The following is a 24,523-nucleotide window of genomic DNA, read 5'->3' as shown; positions in this document are numbered from 1 at the left end:
CCTGGGGTCTCTTTTTTTCTTTCTTTTTCTGTAGTATTGTGTTTGGACTTTAATAATCTTATTTCTCAAGAGTTTCTGAGCTTTTTATGGCTGATCCTGTGTTTGCTTCCAGGTCTCCAATTTTATACCTGAGTTCCCCTTCCTTGTCACTATTTCCTTCCTCAATGCCTGATTTGTTGTCTTGAAGTTTATGATTCACTTTGGCCTTAAAGATTGGTCACCCTCCCCTTCCATTTTTAGTTTAAAGCCCTTCAGATGAGACTAGCCAGTGGTTTCCAAACACATTCTTCCCAATCCTTAAAAATGTGCAGTCTATCTCTCAGCAGAAGACCTTCCTAAAGGTAACATAAACCATAGTCTACAAATCCTGTAGAAAACAAAACTGTTTCCTGACAGAACAATTAATCAGTGGAACAACTTACCTTCAGTAGTTGTGAATGCTCCAATACTGGAAGTTTTTAAGAAGAGATTGGATAACCATTTGTCTGAAATGGTATAGGGCTTCCTGCCTAAGCAGGGAGTTGGACCAGAAGACCTCCAAAGTCCCTTCCAACTCTGTTATTCTATTCTAATCCTAAATTCTCTCAATGACACCATACCTTTAGAAGCAATTTGCTTCTAAAATCCTCCATTTCCTCATTGGTATTGACCTATAGTTTGCAATATGGAAGAGAAGACTATTGTGTCCTGTATGTGTTTGCTTTCCTGTCTAATTGCTCATAATAGCTAGATATTACTTCCATTTAGTTGTGCCTGGTAAACAACTAGAAACCAGTGTAGGTCTTTAAGTACAATTATCATATGATCTCTATGCTTTGCATCAATTAGCAACAGGGGTGAAATCTAAAATTTTTCCCTACCGGTTCTGTGGGCGTGGCTTGGTGGGAGGGTATGTCCTGTGACTGAGTGGGTGTGGCCAACTCAGTCACTCAGCCATGTCCACTCAGTCACAAGACCCCCTCCCACCAAGCCACGCCCACAGAACCCGGTAGGAAAACTTTTTAAATTTCTATTCTGCCGGCATGTCCTTATCTTTCTCCTGTGGCTCCGCCCACCCGTCCCATTCCCCAGAGTCGGGGAATGCACCATTCCCCGACTCCTACTACCCACCTTTCTCCTGTGGCTGGCTGTCAGGGAAGGCAAGCGTCCGAAAGGTACCAGAGTCGCTCACTCTCCTTCTTGAGTGAGCCGCTCTGGTCCACGTGCCTGCTGCGCAAGCGCACACTGTTTATTTAATTCAGCGGTAGATTGGATGTGCGCTTGCGCAACCAGCGCGTGGACCAGAGCGGCTCATTCGAGAAGGAGAGTGAGATACTCCAGTACCTTTCGGGCGCTTGCCTTCCCTGACAGCCAGTCGCGGGAGAAAGGTGGGCAGTAGGAGTCGGGGAATGGGGCAGGTGGGCGGAGCCTCCAGCTTCCATTGCTACCGGTTCTCCGAACCACCGGCCATTATCGCTATCTACTCACCCGAGCCGGTCCGAACCAGGAGCATTTCACCCGATTAGCAACCTATCTGCATATTCTTGCATACTTACATCAAGAACATATTCTCTACTTTCTACAGCTACCTACAGGACAATCATTAACTACTGCAACCACCCCTTTTTTTTTTGCAGTCTAGATATGGGGTTCTCTGACTCCAAGGCTATTTTTGTTTTGGTTGCCTGACTAGCTTTGGTTACCTCTCTGACAACCAAAGTTTGTTCTTGCCCTACTAGTACAGATCTAGTGGAAAATTCCCAGAAAGTTGCTATTCCTACCAGTGATCATCATTGCTTTCTCCTAAATCTCCCCCACTGCCAAGCTACTGCTGCCAGGGAATCAGGGAGGTGCCTCATTATTCTTCTTTATTTCTCATTTCAAGGAAATGGTCTTCCACAGTGGTAAGGAATAGGGGGAAAAAAAGAATTCATAATGACTCAGGGGAAAGAGTGAGGCAGCAAAGAAGGCATGCACACACACACACAAACACACACACACAAACACACACACACACAACCTCCTCTTTATCTGATACCTTTCTGATACCTGCAGCGTAAGGTGAGTACTATCCTTATGTAAGGAGAGTTACTCTATAGGCCTTGTTCCTTGGGTGTAGCAAAAGAATCATTTGGGGACAGCAATTTTGATATCATCATATCTTGATCCTATCTACAGGAGAGTAAAGAATGATATTTTAGGTGGGGTTATATGGTTGAGCACTTGAAAAGACTTTATTCTGAAGACATAAATCAACTGCCCACTTGGCAAGATTAGAAGAAGCAGAAGATGAGAAGTCAATGGAAAAGATGGTTCAAATAAACAAATGGATTGACCCCTGGAAGAACTGCTAGTTATTACTGCACAAAGCTTTATGTTGAATGAGCAACCATAAAAACTGAAGAAAAAATTAAAAATAGCAAGCATTTATTTAGAAAGTCACTAGTACCAACTAATTTAAAATATTTTTATTTCTTTCTTTCTTTTTTCTTTTTCTCTTTCATTCATTCATTCATTATTTATTTATTGATTGATTGATTTATTTATTTTTCACATTTTTGAAAACCTGTGACATCTCCCTCAGAGTTTGGTGGTGGTTTCTTTTAAGATTTAGAGGTAAAGTATTCAGCATACTACATCCAGAAAGCCAGCAACAGCCCTTTTTTACAAATTGTGTTGTTCTGATTATGCTACCTAGCAAAGAGGAGCATGCTTTCTCCCAATATCTTTTAAAGACAATCTCATGAATACTGTACATTTTTACATTTTCCCTCTCAAAATCTATGAAGAAGGTACAATTGACATTTGAGTTATTACCTTTTATATTGTTTTTTATTTCTGGTCCCAACAGTCTTCTCTTTAACAAAGACAGCTTTTGGGGGTAGCTCTTTTGGCTTAACTGGTTTGCTTCCCATGCTACATGGAAATATATACAGATGATCAATCTAAAATTATTTTGATTCTATTCTGAATTTTAAAAAATGCTGAAGTATTTTTCAGCATTCAGTAAGTAGTAGTAATTCTTTACATTTCTTGGTATTCAAAGGATAAAAGAGACAATGAAGATATAAAATATACCATTCTTAACAAATTTAAAGTTTGAAAAAACTTATTTATCCATTCAGAATATTTATCTTGGTACATGTCTGAATCAAAATGAGTTAAAAATGTGCAATTTGCTATCATAATGTACTGAATTATGAGCATCTATATGCTTATAATAATCAAATCAACTCAGGTGTTTAAAGAATCAGATTTGTATATGCTATATAATCAGACACAAAATTTAAGATATAACTATTATTACAAAAAGGTGGGTTTTTTAAAAATAATATCTACTCTCTTGAATCCTAGGAGGAAAACTATGTCAATCTACTTTCAAAAATATTGCCCAGAAAGCTGCATGGATTTTTCCATGTAATCTCTAAGAGCAACACTGGCTCAAAAGCTAAAAGACTGTAAAAAAAAAAAAAAAAAAAAAAAAAAACTACTAACCCAATACATACTGTTAAATTATGCATTTAGTCGGTTTTGGTTGGGTTATTACATACAATGTACATTTTTTTAAAGAACTGGGATATGGGTTGGAGTTTACAAATTCTTCAAATCTAAGGATTTAATCTCAGAGGTATTCCAGAGATTAAATTTAACAATTTAGTTTTGGAGATCTTCTAGTTGAACCTGGGGTTGGACTAAAAGACCTCCACAGTACCTTCCAATTCTATTATTCTATGTTCTAATAGATTAAGTTAATCTATTTCAGGGAATTTCATTTTTTTTAGGTTTTTTAAAAACAAAAAAAACAAAAACTTAGAACCCCTGATCAAGAGACAAAGCCAGAGGATTCTAGGGAATGCTACTTGAAGAACACAAATCTGCTTAAGTGCTAGAAATGACTTTATGTGCCATAAAATAAATCCATACTCTCTTTTATTAATCATCTATTAACCAAAGTTATCTTTAAAATTAATACATCCATCTAGAATATAATATTCATTTTTAAGAAAATAAATTTCAGAATTATTTTCACTAAGTCAACTGTATGGATTACCAGGTCTTGAAGGATGGACAGAATAATCTTGGAACCTAGTAGTGCCACCTGGTTGGGGCAAAAACACTGACAAGCCTCTGAACTTTTCAGCTACAAATTAAAACAGAACACAATCTCTAAGACTACAATGTGAATGGAAAAATGTAATTCTAATAAAAAATAAGGCTAACAAGATCAGATTTTTTAAATAAGAAAATGTAAGATACACATTCGCATATTCTGATTAAAATTTCAGACTCCAACTAGAATAGTAATCAAAATAATGGGCAAAATCGTTGTAAATATATAATAACAAAGTTGAAAAGGGAATGTTTTGTGTAGTATTGGCTTCCAATTAATTAGGTTTTTTTTTTCAACAAATTAACATCAGAATATTATACTCTCAGAGTATTGGAGAATAAAATTTGAAGTAACTTGAATTTTTTTACAAAAAATTTAAAAGCATACAGAGGATTTAAGCTTCTCATACGGTTTTAAAATTTGATTGTACTTCTTTGTCTCTGGACAATGTACATGAGCACAGAACATTCACGGAATTTTGCTTGGCATCTTCTATTATTTTGCTTCTTTCTTACTGGACCTCCCATTACTTTAGCATACTATCTTCATACATAGGTATTCACAGCAGTCTTTCATGCTGAGCATAATACTCTTCTTCAATTTTCTTTATTTGGTTAGTTTTGCTGGTCCTATTTCTATCCAAAATCTCTCCAAAATAAAATTACAGGACCACCACCACCAGACAATGGCCCTGATAATCATTTTTATTACTTTTCTTTTATTGCATTTCTCTTCAGGATCATTATAGAATAACGACATGATTATAGTAGTCACTGTTTGTGTACCATTATTGCCAAGAATTTAAAAAAAGGACTAACACTTCTTTTGGTTTAATGATTTTGTCTTCCCGTGCTTCATTAGACACCTAACCTATCTTTTGCAAGTAACGATGCCGACCACCAATATGTATAATGTGAAGAGATCATGAAAAAGATTTACTCCATAGTGTCTCTAGATTATTTTGTCTTTTGATAAACATTCCTGGTTTCTTGGGCTTCTGCAACAGTTTGAGGTGACTAGAATAAGAGATGAGTAAAAGTTGCTTATTGGGATGACTGATCTAAATCTTTGTTAGATAAACTGTCAGGGTATGCACCTGGTCTTTCAATGGTTTAGAACAGTAGTGAAATGCTAATTTTTTTACTACCGGTTCTGTGGCATAGCTTGGTGGGTGTGGCTTGGTGGACTTGCCAGGGGAAGGATACCGCAAAATCTCCATTCCCACCCCACTCCAGGGGAAGGATACTACAAAATCCCCATTCTCTCACCACTCCTGGGGAAAGGATATTGCAAAATCTCCATTCCCATCCCACTCTGGGGCCAACCAGAGATGGTATCTGCCAGTTCTCTGAACTGCTCAAAATTTCTGCTACCGGTTCTCCAGAACAAGTCCTGTTGGAGCCCATTTTCAGGGAATATCTCTTTAGCCTCTAGAAGTACCCTGAGGAAAGGCTCTAGCATGATTCTGAAAGCTCGGAAAACAAAACCTCTGATCCTGGTGACTGACTCAGATTGGATCCTGCAACTAAGAAATAAATTAAAATATACTCAAAATGTGAAAGAAATAGTTGGCCATTCAAAATATCTAACTACTCGTACTTTGCTACATTTTAAACTGATTTTCATAATAGAAAAGAAAAAGTCATTTGGTTTCCTGGGCATGTAATAATGAATCTGAATGTGTATTTGTATACATCATTAACCAAATAACCTACCAAGAATAGCTTGTTGTTGTAGTATCTTTCGCTGTGCAAGTTGCCATGCATGCCGCAGATTTGCTTTATGGCCTGGAAGCAGAGTCCTGTTATATTCTAGTAATTCGTGCAATGCAATATCGGCTGAAAACAACAAGGTGAACTAAAGTTTAAAAAAGAATCAACCAAAATTCCTGCATTTTCTCAATAAATCTGTCTACTGTAATGCTCTGGCTTGATTCTATCCTTTTGATAATGTTAAAGGATATATGTGTCTTTGATTAGATGCATTTGGCAATATTTCTGTTTTCATAGTGAACTTCTGCCTATAATGTGTGAATTAATATAAGTTCAGCATTTTGTCCTAGAAACAGAAGACTAAAGCAGAAATAATTCTATAATTATTTATGATGCTTCAGGCAAAGCTTAACTATGATTCTTATCAGTTTGATCTATCTTATTGTATTATTAATCTGCATTTGCTAGTATATATTCACTCATATTTTTGATATAACTGAAGAATTTTAGGTATAAGACCTTAGGCAAACTGTGTCTTTTACAGTTTGCCAAAGTATTTTAAATCTGTCTTGATTGAACTGCTGAAACAATATACTATCAGGGTAAAAAATGTTTTAAAAGTTTGCTTTGATTTTTACACGTCCTTGTTTTTTCATCTTTTTATTCTTTATTTTTTATCTCTGTTCTACATCTATGGTTTATAATAAGAATAATCTTTTGTTAAGGAAAAAAAAGGAGACATTTTTGCTTGTTCATTTAGAGTTTTCCTTGCTACAGCAAGATTTTATATCCTCAAGAACTTAATTTAGGAATGAAATGCAGATAGACAGTCTTCGTCCAAAGAACTGTTAACTATTAAGGTGTCAATCTTTTACAAGTAGAATAGAACTCTACCTTTGGTTTTTTTTAAAAAAAAGCTTAAAACTTTTATTTCCTTTAACATTTATACCCAAGTCTCAAAATTCTTTTTGCTCCTTTATTCAAAGTCTAAATCGGGACCCTTTCTTTATATCCATCCCCAATTTTCTTCAAAATATTTATCTATGTACTTACCAGAAAACTTGCTGATATCAAATGGAAAAAGACTAGATATGTTATTCAAAGACTGTGGGATAAGTTTGCTTCTACTTGACATATCTACTTCCCTCCCTGGAAAGAAAAGCATTATATTAGATTATTGCAGGGACACCAAAATATTCTTCATGAATTTAAAGAATCATTTGTATAAATATTTATAAACAAATTTTTATATATATAGGCACAAAGCAATTTTGAATTTATATTCTGCATTATATACAAACATATTTTGAAAATCAACACTCTAACAAGTTACAGATGACTTACATACTAATTCTAGGAAAATTCAGTTAGGTCCAAAAAAAAGGTATATCTAGAAAGTCATTACTTACCTAGAATTCTGCCCCGCTGCTCTAGGGGAGAAGTGGTGGGTCTTTCCTCTGATTTTGTACTATCTAGGCTTGTCTCTTCATATCTGATATTTCTAATCACTAAAAAGAACGATGAAAACATCTATATATAAAAATCTCTACTGAGTATAAATGATGGATTTGAAAGCCAGAGGGAAGATCTGTTACTAAAGCAACAATGAGACAGACAAAATTTAAGTTCAGACTAAGAAGGTAGTTTTTAGAAAACAATTCAAATGCCTTCCCTTCCTAAATCTGAAGAAGATAATGACAAGGATATCTCACCTCTTGATTGGCAAACTCTATTCACTGGCCATATCACTGCCGAAGACCATTATAACATTTTTTTCCAAGAAGTCAAAAGAATCATCAGACTATACGTACCACTAGTAACCCCCAAAACCAGGAAAAATAAGTTACCCATAACAATAAGGAACTTCAGACCAAAAAAACCCCTCCTTGGTGCAAAAACAAAACTGGCTAAGTAGCTAACTTCAAAAGTCACTACAAAACTGTATGCCGACAGATAAAGGCAGAATGCATCAATTATCACAGCAAACAAGAGGAAAACCTAATACGCACCAAATCCACCCGGGCCTTCTACAATTTCATAAACAACAAGCTTAAAGAGTCAAGATCCATCCCACCACTAAAAGGACCAGACGGGAAAGACTGTAATAATGAAACCTTTAAGGCCAACCACTTCAATACAATCTTCAGTTCAGTCTTTGTAAACAGCAATGGCTCATGCCCCTCATTTCCCAATCATACCACAACCACTAACAACAATCTACTACATGTTGATTTCACAGAAGATGCAGTTGAAAAGGTACTACGCAACCTTAAACCATCTCTATCGATTGGCCCTGATGGATTATGTGCCTACTTCCTAAAGAAGCTCTCAACCACTATAGCAGAACCACTTAGCATAATCTATGAAATATTTTTCAGAACCAGCTCTTTACCTAATTTATGGTCACTAGCCATGGTCATCCCTATCTTCAAAAAGGGTGACCCCAACCTAGTTGATAATTACAGACCAATCTCATTATGTTGTGTCACCTGCAAAGTCATGGAATCAATCATAAACCAATCCATTACCCTCTACTTAGAGACTAACAACCTACTCTCTAACAAGCAATTTTGCTTTAGAAAAAAATTGTCCTGCAATCTGCAACTATTACACTGCAAAAACTATTACACTGTGGCACCCTCGTCGGGATCCTCGCCAGCCCAATCCGCCCTGGACATGTGCTATAGGGGCGGGGGGGGGGGCGAGGTGAGGACGAGGAGGCTGGCGGCGGCGGCGGCAGCGATGCTGGCGGCGTGCAAATGGCGGCTGCCGGGACAAGGAAGCAGGCGCCGCAGTCGGTGTGTGGGAGCTTTGGAGATGTTGGTGGCAGCTGCTCGCTTGCTGTGTTGGACCTCCTGGGTGATCGTGGGGCATTGTTTGGCCCCTTGGTCCCAGAGACCTCCATGAGGATATATGAAGGCTGGGCGAGGCGAGCAGCATGGCCATAAGGAAGATCTGGGAGGGGCTGGGGAGAGCTGAACTATGACTGAGGGGTTTTCCCCCTGTGGCGTTTGTTGTCTCTGCTCTTCTTTTTCACCTCCCATTTCCCTGAATGCCTGTTAAGGCTCTTTGAGGGACCAAGCCTATTGGCAATGTCATGCTGCGCATGCTTGCTGGACAATCATCTCCTGGTCTAGGTGTCATCTTGACTTCCCCAGAGTTATGATCTCTGCTGTTTGAGCCTGTTTTGGACTATGTGACCTGATCCCATTCTTTCCCTCTATTGAAAGGAGGGTTACATCTGGGGATTCAAGTCTTAGTGGAGTGGGTTTACAGCTGCTGTCTCAATTCCGGCTTTTTGGACGATCGTGGTTGACCAGCCGCCATGAGAGGGGGGCTGGGTCACCCCTTACCGGATCGAAACAGCATTTTACTCCCGCCATTGCCGTGAGAGGGCAATGAGGTCCCATGTGTTCCATTGGAGCTCTATTGAAGTCCGGCATTTCACTCCTTCTGACTGTGATAACATCAAATTGTCCCCTGGTTATTGGCCATGGGTTATTACCTCCCCTTGATGTCCAGATGTACTTGGCGAATGAACTCCGTGCTCTGCGAGATTCCCCTCTCTCGCAGGTTTGGTCCTCCTCGTTATCGAGGGCCTATCTTGATGACGGGCTTTGGAGCCCCGAGAGATGGCATGCGGCAAAGAAGAGTTTGAGGGTTTTTTTAAGTGGGTTTTTAGTCGGTTTTTAACAAAAATTTTAAGGGATTCAGGGGGGATTAGGGTGGGTTTTGGGGGAAATCCACCGGGTTCAAGACCAGCCTCAGCGGAGGGCTGCGACACTAGGGAGGAACCGGAGTTCGGGGAGGGGGTGGTAGTTCGACTTAAAGAGGGCTGTTCCATCAGTATAGTGAGTGGGAGGGGCAGATATGGCGGAAGCTGGGGAACACATCATGTTCGGGGAATGCGCACTCACTATCTTAGAGTGATTGCGCACTCGCACTCTTGTTCCCCAGGCTGTCCAGATTCTCAGGGCCAGAGCCTTCGACTGATGTTATGCAATGCCAGGTCCTTTGTTAATAAAGCCCCCCTCATCCACGATCTTATTCAGGAGGGGGAAGCGGACCTAGCGGGCATTACGGAGACCTGGTTGGGCCAGGAGGGGGGAGTTCCCCTCGTGGATATATGCCCACCAGGCTTCCATGCATTTCATCAGCCGAGGGCTCAGGGCAGGGGCGGGGGCGTGGCGGTTATTATAAAGGAAGGTCTGGATCCAAGGGAGAGCACTGTTCCACAGATAGCCAGATGTGAGTCCCTCCTTGTGAAGTGAGGTCGTGGAGTACAGATGGGCTTGTTGGTCACGTACCTGGCTCCCTGCCACATGGCAACGGCCCTGCCTGAGCTGCTCAACGTCATAGCCGAGGTGGCGGTTGATACCCCCAGACTTGCTGTCATGGGGGATTTCAACCTGCCATCTATCGGTGAAACGTCTGAGGTGGCTCGAGAGTTCATGGCTTCCATGACGGCCATGGACCTTACTCAGTTAATTCATGACCCCACTCACACAGGTGGACACACTCTGGACTTAGTTTTTGTCTCTGGTCAGTGGTTGAGTGGCCTTGATACAGGGGATATAGCCATCGAACCCTTATCATGGTCTGACCACTCGCTCCTTCGACTGGACTTTCTAACCACTGCACCGACCAGGTGGTTCCGCCCCAGGCGCCTGATGGATCCTGATAGGTTTCAGATGGAGCTTGGGCCATTTCCTGAGACTCTGGCTCATGACTCGGCTGAAGACCTGGTGGCCGCCTGGGATAGTGCGGCGGCCGGGGCCTTGGACCGTGTCGTGCCTTTGCGGCCTCTGACCCGGCACCGAACTCACTTAGCTCCTTGGTTCTCCGAGGAGCTGAGGGAGATGAAGCGCCGGAAAAGACGCCTGGAGAGTAGTTGGAGGACCAGCCGCTCCGAATCCGACCGAACACGGGTGAGGTCTCATATTAAGACCTACCTAGTGGCGATAAAAGCGGCGAAATCTAGTTATTTTGCCGCTCTTATCACGTCATCAGATAATCGCCCGGCCGCCCTGTTTAGGGTGACCCGTTCCCTCCTCCATCTGGAAGCGCGGGATGATCCCTTGCAGGGTCGAGCCGAGGATTTTGTGCAGTATCTGTATGACAAAATCGCTCAGATTCGGGAAGGGCTGGCCTCTGACTGGGTATGTCCGGACAGGATAACTGAGGCAGGTCTTGAGAGTGTTATCTGGGAGGAGTTCGATCCTGTGGCTCCTGAGGACATGGACAGGATCCTGGGACGGCTGAACGCGACCACATGTTTATTGGACCCGTGTCCCTCCTGGTTGGTACTGGCTTCCCAGGAGGTTACACGAGGCTGGCTCCAGAGGATTGTTAACGCTTCTCTGAGTGAGGGGGTCCTGCCGGCCGCTTTGAAAGAAGCGGTGGTGAGGCCCCTCCTCAAGAAGCCCTCTCTGGATCCAGCTGTTTTGGCTAACTATCGTCCAGTCTCCAACCTTCGCTTCGTTGCGAAGGTTGTTGAGAGTGTGGTGGCACAGCAGCTTCCCCGGTACCTGGATGAAGCTGTCTATCTAGACCCGCTCCAGTCCGGCTTCTGGCCTGGGCACAGCACGGAAACCGCATTGGTCGCGTTGGTGGATGATCTCTGGAGGGCTCGGGATAGGGGTTGCTCCTCTATCCTGGTCCTGTTAGATCTCTCAGCGGCTTTTGATACCATCGACCATGGTATCATGTTGCACCGGTTGGAGGGGCTGGGGGTGGGGGGCATCGTTCTGCGGTGGTTCTCCTCCTACCTCTCTGACCGGTCGCAATCTGTGTTGACAGGGGGGCAGCGGTCGACCCCGAGGCACCTTGCTTATGGGGTGCCACAAGGGTCAGTCCTCTTGCCCCTTCTGTTCAACATTTATGTAAAGCCGCTGGGCGAGACCATCCATGGCTTCGGGGTGGAGTTCCATCAGTACGCTAACGACACCCAGCTGTACATCTCCACCCCAGGCCACCCCAACGATGCCCTTGAAGTGATGTCTCAGTGCTTGGAGGCCGTACGGGCCTGGATGGGGAGAAACAGGCTCCGACTCAACCCTTCCAAGACCGAGTGGCTGTGGCTTCCGGCGTCCCGATATAGCCAGCTGGTGCCATCACTGGCTATTGGGGGCGAATTACTCGCCCCCACAGAGAGGGCTCGCAACTTGGGCATCCTCCTGGATGCACGGCTGTCTTTAGAAGACCATTTGACGGCCGTGGCCAGGGGGGCTTTTTATCAGGTTCGCCTGATACGCCAGTTGCGCCCCTTTCTAGATTGGGACTCCCTACGCACGGTCACTCAGGCACTCGTCACCTCCCGCCTGGACTACTGCAACGCTCTCTACATGGGGCTCCCCTGGGGTGCACCCGGAGGCTCCAGATGGTCCAGAATGCAGCCGCGCAGGGGATTATGGGAGCGACGGGGCGCTCCCATGTGACACCCCTCCTGCGCGAGCTGCACTGGCTCCTGGTGGTCTTCCGAGTGCGCTTCAAGATGTTGGCGACCACCTTTAAAGCGCTCCATGGCTTAGGGCCGGGGTATCTACGAGGCCGTCTTCTACCACCAATAGCCTCCCACCGGCCAGTACGCTCGCACAGAGTGGGCCTCCTCAGGGTGCCGTCCACCAGACAGTGTTGGCTGGCGACCCCCAGGGGGAGAGCCTTCTCTGTGGCGGCGCCCGTCCTCTGGAACAACCTCCCCCCAGAGATACGTACAATATCAGACCTCCGGATTTTTCGTCGGGCCCTGAAAACTTATTTATTTCAACTAGCCAGGCTGGCTTGATCCCACAGTTTCGGGTTAAATTTTAATTGATTTTAAATTGGGTTTGTTTTAAATTGCAGCCAAAAATATTTAATTATTTTAAACTGCTTTTAAATTTTGTATGTTCTGTTTTTATTTTGGCTGTTCACCGCCCTGAGTCCTATTGGAAAAGGGCGGTATACAAATTGAAACAAATAAATAAAATAAATAAATAAATATGGACTTCAAAACTCGACCAGGGTAAATCAATAGATGCAATTTATATAGACTTCTGTAAAGCCTACGATTCAGTGGTACATGAGAAGCTACTTCTAAAACTAAAATCTTATGGCATTTCCAGATTCCTGCATAAGTGGATACCTGCGTTCCTATCAAACAGGCAGCAAGTAGTCAAAATAGGGAACATCTTGTTTAAGCCTGCACCTGTTAACAGCGGTGTCCCCCAAGGCAGTGTTTTAGGACCCAAACTCTTTATACTTTATATAAATGACCTTTGTGATCATATTATAAGCAACTGTGTTCTCTTTGCGGATGATGTAAAACTATTCAACACCACTGACAATGCTGCTACTCTACAAAAAGACCTCAATTATGTGTCTGAATGGTCAAACAATTGGCAATTCCAAATCTCAAACCAACAAATGGTCTGTCTTACATATTGGCAAAAAAAATCAGAGCACAAAATACAAGCTGGACGGATACGACCTAACAGATGATCCTTACTCTGCCAAAGAACTTGGAGTACTCATCTCAAATGATCTAAGTACCAGAGCTCACTGTAACAGCATTACTAAAAAAGCATTAAGAGTTGTTAACTTAATCTTGCATAGTTTCTTCGGTAATATTGAACTGCAAACTAGGGCATACAAAACTTTTGCCAGAACAATTCTTGAATACAGCTCATCTGTCTGGAACCCACACTGCATATCGGACATTAATACAATCGAACAAGTCCAAAGATATTTCACAAGAAGAGTCCTGCACTCCTTTGCTCGCAACAAAATACCATATGCCACCAGACTCGAAATTTTGGGCTTAGACAACTTAGAACTTCACCGTCTTCGGTCTGACCTAAGCATAGTACATAAAATCATCTACCAGCCAATGAATACTTCAGCTTCGACCAAAACAATACAAGAGCACACAATAGATACAAACTCATGGTAAACTGATCCAAACTACACTGCAGAAAATACGACTTCAGTAACAGAGTTGTCAATGCCTGAATGCACTACCTGACCCTGTGGTGTCTTCACCAAATCCCCAAAACTTTAACCTTAGACTGTCTACTGTAGACCTCACCCCATTCCTAAGAGGTCTGTAAGGGGCATCGATAAGCGCACCAGCATGCCTACCGTCCCTATCCTAATGTTTTCTTTTATTTGTATCCTTTTCATGTATTTATAATTAGGTTTACACTTGTATCTGTCATAAGATACATGCTTGACGAAATAAATAAATAAATAAAAATATGGTTGACTGTAAAAATGGAATGTTGGTCCAGGAAAGTGTGTAACTAGTGCCCAACTCACAACTTTTATTCATTACAGTGTGCTGATTTTGGAGGATTTGTACCTAAAAAGTGTGTTATTGATTATGGCCACAAAAACACAACAGCAAAGAAGATCAGATTGGGTTCTTTTTGAAAAATGTAAGCTAGAGATGTCTAATTAATACTCGGAGCATCAGAACCTAATTGTATGGAGGCGAGAGAAAATGACCAAGAATAGTACTTGCTGTGTAAACTTCAAAATGAAATAGTTCAAAATGAAATAGTTCAAAAATATGACTTACTAGAAATGAATTTATAAAAATTGCAAAAAGGGCATTACATACAACCTATCTTTTTCAGCAAGCCGGGTTGGCTTAGAAGAAATTTTTAGATTCTTTTAATTAGTTTGTGATATCTTAACTTTCGGGCCGAAATTTATATATATTTTTAAATGTTTTAATATTTGTATTCTATGTTTTTTATCTTGGCTGTACACCGCCCTGAGTCCTCAGGGAGAAGGGCGGTATATAAATTGGAAATTAAATTAAATTAAATTAAAATCTTAACACTTTCCTTATTACATATGACTGAAGCATCTAATATAATACACAACTGATCTTTAAATTAGCCTTTAGTAACTGTGAGTTCTGTGTCTTTCTGAGCTTGGTTATTTGCTTGCAAACATTTCATTATTCAACTAGATAATATTATTATGCCCTAGCTGGATAAGGAAATGTTCATAGTTCAACTTCGAGTTACATATATTTTCTTATATTTGAACCTTCAAAAATTATATTAACTATAATTTAATATATTCTAGTTTTAATGAGTGTAAGTGTGCATCTTCTAGTCATATTTGCATTTTCTAGACATTATGTACATTTTGTACTTACTAGGAGCTTTGGTTATTTGTAGAGATGAAACTTTAGTCATCAATAATTGGTGATATGACGGTTGAGTTACAGTAGTCTTCTGACTAATTAGAGGTTGAAATTGTTGCCTTGATTCTGTTATTCATATATGCCAAGAAAAGAATAAAAATCTCAGTATGTTTTCAAATAAAATAATTCAACAAACTTGGTAGCAATTATTTGCCAATTCACTTTGCTCCGAGTAATAAGAATGCTTATTTAAAAAAGGTTGTGTAGATACACAACAGTGACCTATACTGCCCAGAAGACATTATATTGGTGTTTTTCCAATTGACTTCTGTTATTTCACATCTGGTAGGCAGCATACATGCAGGAAGATAATAGTTTATCTATTTCATTGGGTAGGAATCCTTCTTGCAATGATCTTCTGTCCCATTATAATTTCATTATGAATTTTCATTAATTCCTGCTACTCTTTTCCTCCCCCTCTTTTTCTATCAAATGTAAGACAAAGTAGGAAGAGATCCTTGTCACTATATGGTGGCCAAAATATCAGAAATCTAATAGCACCCTTTTCCAATTACATTTATTAAAAGGCACAAGCTGCAACTCACTAAAAGTCTGCTACTAGACCTAGCATAAGACAAGAAATGTTTATGTGGAAAGACAATTAAAGTAACTTCCATTGAATTTATAGTCCTTGAAATACAATCGTAATGGAGCTTGCCCATTATGGGTGCATAGCTCAATGACCATTAAGTGAAATATCCTCACTTAATGACTCCACCCCATGCTCTTCCTGGAATGACTATTAAACAAGTGCAGAGAGCCTCAGGGATGGGGGACACCCTGGGAAGACTACACAGGATCAGCATTGCCTACCCCAGGCCTCCCAAGGCTACCCCTACCCCTCGAGGCACCCTATGCTCTGCTTGTTGCCCTTTGGGGTCTCCGCAGTCCTGCAGCTTATTTCCCACTTAGCAAACAAGGGGACAAACAAAGGGAGATACCACCCAAGGATTTGCAGGATTTAGCCTGCCCCAGAGCCCAGCAATATCGAACTTATTCTTCTTCTTTTGCAGCTTCTGAGAGAGGCAACCAGCCAGGTACAGGTCAGCTTCTTAAAGATTCAGCCTCATGGAAAACTAAAGCTATTTTGCAACAGGTTCTATTCCTGTTATATTTCAGCACTGGGTTTTTTAAAAGAAAGTTCTATTTGTTTAAGAAAGGCCCATTTGTTTGTGGAGTTTATGCAGCTGCCTTAAAAAAGGGAGCCTGTTACAACTTTGCAAGAATAACACATACTTTGCCATGAGGTTAGGTCTTTAAGAAAGCTGATTCTGTGTCAGGCTGAATGCCTTCTCTCAGAAGCTGCAAAAAACAGAATGATAAGTTGGGTGTTGCTGGGCTCTGGACCAGGCTGAGTTCCGTAAGTCCTAGGATGGGAAGGAAACTGGAGGTGTGCAAACTGCAGCCACCATGATCTCTCCTTGGTTACTGGATGAGAAGGAAGATGGAGGCTTGCAAGCGCCAGGTAATTCACACCCGCTTACAGGCAGCCTGATCTGCCTTGGGCAGGATCTCAGTGGTGTGAAATGGGTGGGTGGGTGACTACTGCAGCATCCCTGCAATCGTCTTAAGGACAAATGACTGTGAAGGTGTTGCAGCCACTGTAAATTTGAAACTGGATCTTGAGTAGCTTTTGGGGAGTTTAATATAACTTTGATTGGTCGCTAAACAACCAGTCATAAATTGAGGCATACTACCCATATATTTGCTACATCTTCTGAATGGCATCAGAGAACATTCGGGCAGTAGGCAAGATTGAAATATTGTATATGTATTTTGTCCTTTACTGTTATCCCAGATTTTAAAAACCAAAATAATTTTAAAAATCGGGAAAAAATAATTCTTCTATAATACATATAAATTAGTATTTTCCTCAGAGAAATGTGAATAATAACTGTATCATTCTTGGAAAACAGTCATAGAAGAATGTTCTGATTTGCATTTTGGCTCACCAAAGTATTAAAAAAAGAACATATGAATATTAAAGATGTACTTTTGACCGTATGATTTCTTTTATTTCTTTCATATTTAATTTTTTACAAGAAGGTACTGCCCAGGGGTGGGTTCTACTTACCTTTACTACCGGTTCACAATGGGACCACGTGCACACACTTGCTTCGCTCACACAAGCACACGCTCTTCTTCACATGCGTAAAAGATTCTGCGCATGCGCAGAAGCATTTTGATGATGTCGGGGTCAGTGGGCGGAGCCTCCCACTGGTTTTACTACCATTTCTATAGAACCGGTGCGAACCAGGAGCAACCCACTACTGGTACTGCCCCAATTAAATATCATTCTGTAAGAGAGTTTTCTAAGTAACATTATTTTCAGGAGTTACTAAGGGTCCATTGTTTATTGCCAGGTCTTCAAAACTCATGAACTTAATCTTCTCAACTCTGGACTCCTCTCGATATAAAGTCATGTAATCCTCTGCTTGTTGAATTAAGCTTGTTTTGCCTTTATTAGTTTTTCTATCCCTGATTCTGTTTATATTAACTTTTTAAATTTTGTTATAACTTAATTAAATGGTTCCCTATATTTTATTATTGGTCTTAGGCCACAAAAACTGCCAATACACAAAATTTTCTTCTCTTTCTTACATTGCTCTCCTCACCAAACTGCCAAGCTAAAGCAAGAATTGTCTGTCCTTCATTTTCTTGTCACTGATTTTTCTGTTGTGACAAAAATGTTTCCAAATAGAATGAAGTCTTATAGCATTGATGCAATCTTGGAATGCCATGCTGGGGGAGGGGGGCACTTTAAACCAAACAGTTCACAAGCAGATGTCACAGAAGACGATAATTAATTGAAAACTAAAAGGCACTTCTCCTCCTAGGTATGAAAAAGGATATGCACACAAGGAAGAAGTTTGCCATAGATCATTTGGGATTAAGAAACTGTGCTTTTCTACAGTATGATAAGCAAAATTTGACTACCTAAAATCAAAATTAGAACAACTACTTTGCTTTCAAAAACTATAAGAAAATCTAATGAATTGTATAAAAACACTTTTATGCTGTATTGCTTTTGCATTGTTCTTACCAACATCTCTGGACTTTTCCATTTTCTGTGTTTTTTCAAAAGCAGCTTGTATATCTCTCATATTTGCTTCTAGTTTTGCAGCCAAACATCTTTGTTTTGCTATGTTCTCATCTATAAAGATCAAGGAGATGTAAATATAACAAAATTTAACAAAACTACATATTTCAAAAGTTTTTTTTTCAAAATTTGTGAAAATTACACATAGATAATTGTAAAGTTAATGGGGATTATATGAGACAAAAAAATGCCATCTTTGAATCCAAGCAAACTTGAAAACTGTTACCCTGTCTCTGATCTTCCTTTCTAGGTAAAGTTGTTGAGATAGTCATGGGAGGGTAGTTAGAGGTCAATACAAGTGGTATAAGCTGTATACTGATGATACCCAATTGTATCTGAGCTGCTAGTGCTTGTTCAGTCTAGTCTATCTGGACACTGATGGAGGCCAAATGGGTAAAAATAAGTTGAAAGTTAATCCAAATTAGAAGTTTTTGCTACTGTATTTGTTCATTGAGATTATCTTGTTTCTTCCAGTCTTGTAACAAGAAAGAGAGCAGGACTGGGACTGGGAATCTCTCTAGAGCAGTGGTTCTCAACCTTCCTAATGCCGCGACCCTTTAATACAGTTCCTCATGTTGTGGTGACCCACAACCAGGGGTCGGTTCTAAATTTTTTTACTACCGGTTCTGTGGCCGTGGCTTATTTTGTGGGCGTGGCTTAGAGGTCATGTGACTGGGTGGGCGTGGCTAGCTGGTCATGTGACCTGGTGGCCATGGCTATGTGTATAGGGACTACTCAGAGGGCTGAAAAAAGTCATTTCTGACTGGTCCTCGGACTTTTGACTTTTCCTCACACTTATGACCATCCTCACATTTATGCCCGTGCAGCATTCTTAACAACCATGTCACTCATTTCACAACTGCTTCTCTTCAACATGGTGATAAGATAGGGCAAAAAACGTAAAATGTGAGGACAGTCGTAAATTCGAGGATTGATCAAAAGTGCGAGGACCAGTCAAAAATAACTTTTTCAGCCCTCTGAGTAGTCCCTGTGCACAAAAGGACTACCCAGAGGGCTGAAAAATGTGATTTCTGACAGGTCCTCGCACTTTTGACCGGTCTTCGCAGTTATGACTGGTCATCATTTATGCCCATTGTACCATTCTTAACAACCAGGTCACTCATTTCACAACTGCTTCTCTTCACCATGGTGACAAGATAGGGCAAAAACATAAATTGTGAGGACAGTCGTAAGTTCGAGGACTGGTCAAAAGTGCGAGGACCAGTCAAAAATAACTTTTTCAGCCCTCTGAGTAGTCCATATGCATAAAAGGATACAGCAATAGAGAGGGATGAAGGAAGAGAAGGGAAATTAGAATAGGAGTGAAGGTAAGAGAGGGAGGAAGAGAGGAGGAGAAGGAGAAAGAGGAAGTAGGGAGAAGAAGAAGGGGGGGAAGAGAAAGTAAGTAAGAAAGAAAAGACAGAGGTGGTAGGTTTGAGGAGAAAGATTGCTGTACAATAAAAAAAGATGAAAGGGAAGAAAGCCAACCCCAAACAAATATAAAGATATTAAGATAAAGAATGAATTGTTAAACTTTAAAGAATAAAAGAGAACAAATAGGAATAAATAGGAATAATTAGAAACACACATACAAACATACAACGTATTTTCTTTGAACAGAGTATTTGGCCGGTTCACAAATTTAAACAGTTGTAGGAGGTTAGCACCCACCCCTTTCCTAGAAGAATGAAATATTTTGGGAAATATTAAAAAGGCAGAATATTATATTTCCCTGGATGAGAAATGGAGAAGCATATTTTACAGACAAAGCAGTTCCCACCTTCCTGCCCCCCACCCTTTGTTAATGGGCCAGAGGCAGAAAGTCAATCCTTTGTCAAAGGACATTTGCAACACAATAGCAACAGAAAGTAACAAATGGGCCCCATCTAGCAACCGAAACTCACCACACGTGACCTGGGAAGCATGTGACCTGGGAAGCACATGTGACCATCAGCCAGCAAGGCTAGCTAAGACCCCCACCCCCTGGGAGTCTGCCAACCAATCAGGGTATTCTTTTGGGGCCCCAAGAAATGCAAAGCCAGAGAGAGCATAAAAACCCGAGGATTTACTGTATCTGCCCCTTTTCTGTTCAGGAACTCAAGCCATGTGATCCTGTCCACCATTAAACCATCTTTCCAAGCAGTCTCCATGTTTCCAGTGTCTTTTTCCCCACTTGGAGCAGAACCCAGAAGGATATTTCTTCCAACACAGTGTTTAGTCATTTTAATTAAATTTACAATTTCTATCTTTCCTTTTTACCATATTTATTCCTCATCTATTTTTTAAAAAAACCAATATTACCCTTCATCCTCATCTCTAATCAAATTTAATTTTTCCCTTCTATTCTATATTATACCCCTTCCCATTGTCATCTATTTTTATATCCATCCTCACATTGGTTAATTATGTAATTATGTAATACAGTTGTTTAATACAAATTCAACATTTTAATATAAATCAATTAGTTATATAACTATCTTTTTTGTATATTAATCAATATGAATATGAATATTCCAATTATTTCCATGCAATCCAATTTCTTACAAATCAATTAATTATATTTACCAATAATAATAAACCAAATAATTTCCCCCATATATTCCTCCAAACCACAACTTAACCATTTCTGCTTTCAACACAATATACAATTAATAGTATCTCAATTATTACAATTCCCTAGTTAAATAGAGCTTTTCTTCTTTTTGTTTTAAAATCTTGAACCTCCTCTTTTGCCCTAAATTTCCCATTGTTTGCAGTTTTGCACCTACCTTTTTTGGTGAGGAAAAAGAAAAAGAAATCTCTCTGCCTCATTTTGTCACGTTGCAGCAAAGACCCTGCTTCCTTACTTTCAATTTCGCTTTTTCAGCACAGCTAGGGGGAAAAAAATTTGCTCCAAGAATTTACCTCTTTACAGCTAGCTCTTTGAAGCCCCGCGGCAAGAATTTAAAGTTTTTTTCCCTCTAGCCATCAGCTGGGACTCCGGAGGCAGCAATAGATTGGGAGTGGGCGGGGTAAGCGAATGGCGAACAGCAATCCAACAGAGGCAGAGGGTGAGGGTGAGTGAAGGCGTGGGGGGGGGGCGAGAGAGAGCGACCCCTGTGAAATGGCCATTCGACCCCCAAAGCGGTCGCAACTCCCAGGTTGAAAACCGGTGCTCTAGAGTCAAAGACTGAATTGACTGATGGAGCTTGTCTTTTAGAGCCTAGCTCTAAATTGTATAGGGCAAACTGTAGGGCAAATTTGCAGCAACCTGCGTGAATAAACACTAGACAACAGAAGCATTTTTTAAAATTTATTAAATATATTTGCCACGCATCTTATAATGGGACTACACTGAATGGCTTATAAGTAAAATTTTTAAATTACAAAAAATTATAAATATAGGAAAACAATGAAAATAAAATAAATAGTGAAAATATAATAATATGATTAAAAGTTGGTCAGGGAACAGCAGCTTGCCTGGGAGAGGTGAGATCTGCTATTAATCCAACAGTCATTTCCAATGTGATACTTCCCATTGGGTCCCTAAGCCAATAGGCACAGCTAAGTCTTCAAGCTCTGATGGAAGGACAGGAGGATGGGGCAGACCTCACTGGAAGTGGGGGGGGGGTGGACGATGTTCCTAAAGGGCAGGCACTACAGCAAAATGTTCTTTTTCTGGATTCTGCCAACTGGAAATCCCTGACTAACAGAATCCGCAGCAGGCTTTCCCTGCCAGCATGAATGGGACAGGCTTATCCTAGCAAGACAAGATGGTTTATCAAGTAGCCAAGACCTGTGCCATGGAAAGTTTTACCTTGAAAAGAAAGTCTTAAAAATCCAAAAAATGATAACCAGAAATAATAACATTAAATTTACCAGACATATCTTGCCAAACAATGCTTTTTTGTTGCAGATTTTCAATACTTGATCGTAGATATGAAAACAGATGTTTTCTTTGTTGTAGAAATTCTTTTAGTGCTTCTTTTTGCTCTGAAAGAACAATTATTACTTAAATTCATATGATATGTATTGATAGTAATACCATGTACCATAAGAAGAGCCATATGTAGCAGCTTTTTATTCTTAGTAAAAAAAAAACTAAAACTCCCTCAACTAATTCTACTTCTCATCCTCTATTGCACAGTATGGACCTTCTTCAGCAAAACTAAGCACTTTTAGATGTAAATTATGTTATTTTCCTACTCCCTTTTAAATTAATCCTCAAGATTTTTAAAGAGTTTTTTTAAAATATAGGGTCTTACAAGCAAGTGATTGTGACTTTCAAAAAAGCTTCACAAGTAAATAAAAAGTATTTATTTACTTCTTCAGAGAATAAGAAAACAGTACATATTTACTTATAGAAATATAAGGAGGAAAGATAGAATAGTATTTGATTGTAGTAATTTATTGATAATATTTTAGGAATTGAATAGACAACAATATTATAATCAAATTTCTTTTTTTCTTTTTTTCTCGTCTTTCCCCTGTTCTTTTGATATAACTTATTATAAACTTGAGTCATTGATATATTAGTATATTGACAAACCAAAATAGAGTGTATATATATTATTGTTTAAGATAAGAATTGACATTTAATACTGATAAGATTTAACAAATAAGCAAGAATTTAATAGAACTTAATAGTATATTTAAGATAGAATAGACACATGATTTGCTGAAACATCTGACTTTTTCCCTGCTCCCCTCTAATGATATTTTGATCCTTATATAATGATATTGAAAAGTGAACTCCTGAAAATCGATTTGAAAGTTAAACAACTATATCCTGTTCCCACAATCAACATAATTCATATAAACAATTTACCAACAAGAAATTCCAACGAATTTACTTTATAAAGTAGGTTGTGTATGAAAATTTGGGAAGCGGTGAAATAGAAAATTAAGATAACAACTACAGGTCCATCTCCGACAACTAAAACAAGTAAAAGGATAATTTCCAACCAGACATCGACCACTGCATCACCGATACAACAAAAAACAATAGACACAATGCTATCTAAAGAAAAAGAGAAAACTCCCCCAACATTCAATATTCAAAATATACATTCAGTTTTGGCGATGATACAAGAGGGGATGAATAAAACACAAGAATCAATAGCTAAGAACCACAAGGAAAGCAGGAAGAATCATGAAGAACTGAAATCAGATGTAGGAGAGATAAAGGACAATTTTAAAAAAATGGATGATAAGATGGAAAAGATACAACAAAACTTTGCAAAAAATGAACAACGGATCCAAAACATTGAAACAAAAATGGACCAAGCAGAAAAAAAATTGGATAATATGGAAAGTGGTCAAATAGCATGGAATAAAGAATTGGAAGATTCAATTTCATACTTAGAAATGGAGAAGGCATCTTTCTACCTAAGATTTCAAAATATCGCTGAGACCAGAGAAGAGAATCTGAGAGATTTGATGGTGGGGATTCTAGCAGAGGCGACCCAAAAAGATAAGGAGGAAATTAGTAAAGAAATAAACGAGGTCTATAGAGTATACACAAATTATGCCCGAAGGAATAAATTACCTAAAGAGATCCATATTAGATTTGCAAAGAAATTGGTGAAAGAAGAAATATATAAAATAATGAGAGAGGAAGTAATCACTTACAAAGATAAAGAAATAATAACATTAAAACAAATACCGAGAAGAATAAGAGAAACAAGGAAAAATTATAACTTTCTAACAACAGAATTGAATAAACATAAAATAATGTTCCGGTAGTTGACACCCGAGGGAATCCTTGTTTTATGGAAGACAAAAAACACAGAATTGACACCTTAGAAAAAGAAACAGTTTTTTGACTGGCATTTTGCATTAGAAGAGGAACGAGAAACCAAAGTCCAACAAGACTTCATCAATAAGGAGGGCTCACCAGATGAAGTACAGAGAGAACGAGAAGGGAGAACAAGAAAGGAGAAAGAGAAGATGGAAAGAGAGGGAGCAAGGGAAGAAACACAAATTATCGCAAAAAACACAAGAAGACTTAGGACAGCAAGGAAATAGAAAATTGGAATGGAGAAGGAACTAAAACTGTTATCAATTAACATAAATGGCTTAAATATCCCATCAAAGAGAACCCATATATTCAAAAATTTACAGAAATTGAAGACAGATATCATAACATTACAGGAAGTCCACATCAAAAAACAACATCAAAAATTACTAGAAAAAAAACGACTGGGAACACTCTATACCACACTATCGGAACAAAAAAAGAAAGGCATAGCAATATATATTAAAAATCATATACAAGCAAAACAAATATTTGCAGATGAGGAGGGTAGGACCCAATGATTGAGATAAAAACAGGAACAAAAACCATACTATTAGTGTCACTCTATGCGCTGAATGGAAGCCAAACTGATTATTTCAAAAAAATACATAATATAATTAAAGAATTGGACTATGAAAATATATATCTC

At 39.6% G+C, this 24,523-nt stretch overlaps 1 protein-coding gene across 27 annotated transcripts in view; it reads right to left on the bottom strand.

The window, feature by feature from the left end:
• The window catches only part of CCDC7 (coiled-coil domain containing 7), a 292,932-nt gene that overhangs the window by 7,234 nt on the left and 261,175 nt on the right, over positions 1 to 24,523 (bottom strand). For 25 of the 27 annotated variants that reach the window (XM_087892982.1, XM_087892984.1, XM_060683912.2 and 22 more), the window contains 8 exons: positions 21,957 to 22,070; positions 18,042 to 18,152; positions 14,951 to 15,064; positions 7,212 to 7,310; positions 6,856 to 6,951; positions 5,806 to 5,928; positions 4,031 to 4,120; positions 2,797 to 2,895 (listed from right to left, as the gene is read on the bottom strand). In XM_087892982.1, the coding sequence (XP_087749108.1) occupies positions 2,797 to 2,895; positions 4,031 to 4,120; positions 5,806 to 5,928; positions 6,856 to 6,951; positions 7,212 to 7,310; positions 14,951 to 15,064; positions 18,042 to 18,152; positions 21,957 to 22,070 (846 nt within the window). Of the gene's footprint in view, positions 1 to 2,017; positions 2,152 to 2,796; positions 2,896 to 4,030; positions 4,121 to 5,805; positions 5,929 to 6,855; positions 6,952 to 7,211; positions 7,311 to 14,950; positions 15,065 to 18,041; positions 18,153 to 21,956; positions 22,071 to 24,523 lie in introns of all 27 variants that reach the window. The other 2 variants (XR_015734107.1, XM_060683921.2) reach the window with 2 other exon arrangements.

The sequence above is a fragment of the Pantherophis guttatus genome, chromosome 4, assembly GCF_059756535.1.
Source record: "Pantherophis guttatus breed Tessera chromosome 4, ASM5975653v1, whole genome shotgun sequence".
Lineage (NCBI taxonomy): Eukaryota > Metazoa > Chordata > Lepidosauria > Squamata > Colubridae > Pantherophis > Pantherophis guttatus.
The sequence above is the reverse complement of the archived record's forward strand: the minus strand, read 5'-3'. Positions and strand labels throughout refer to the sequence as shown.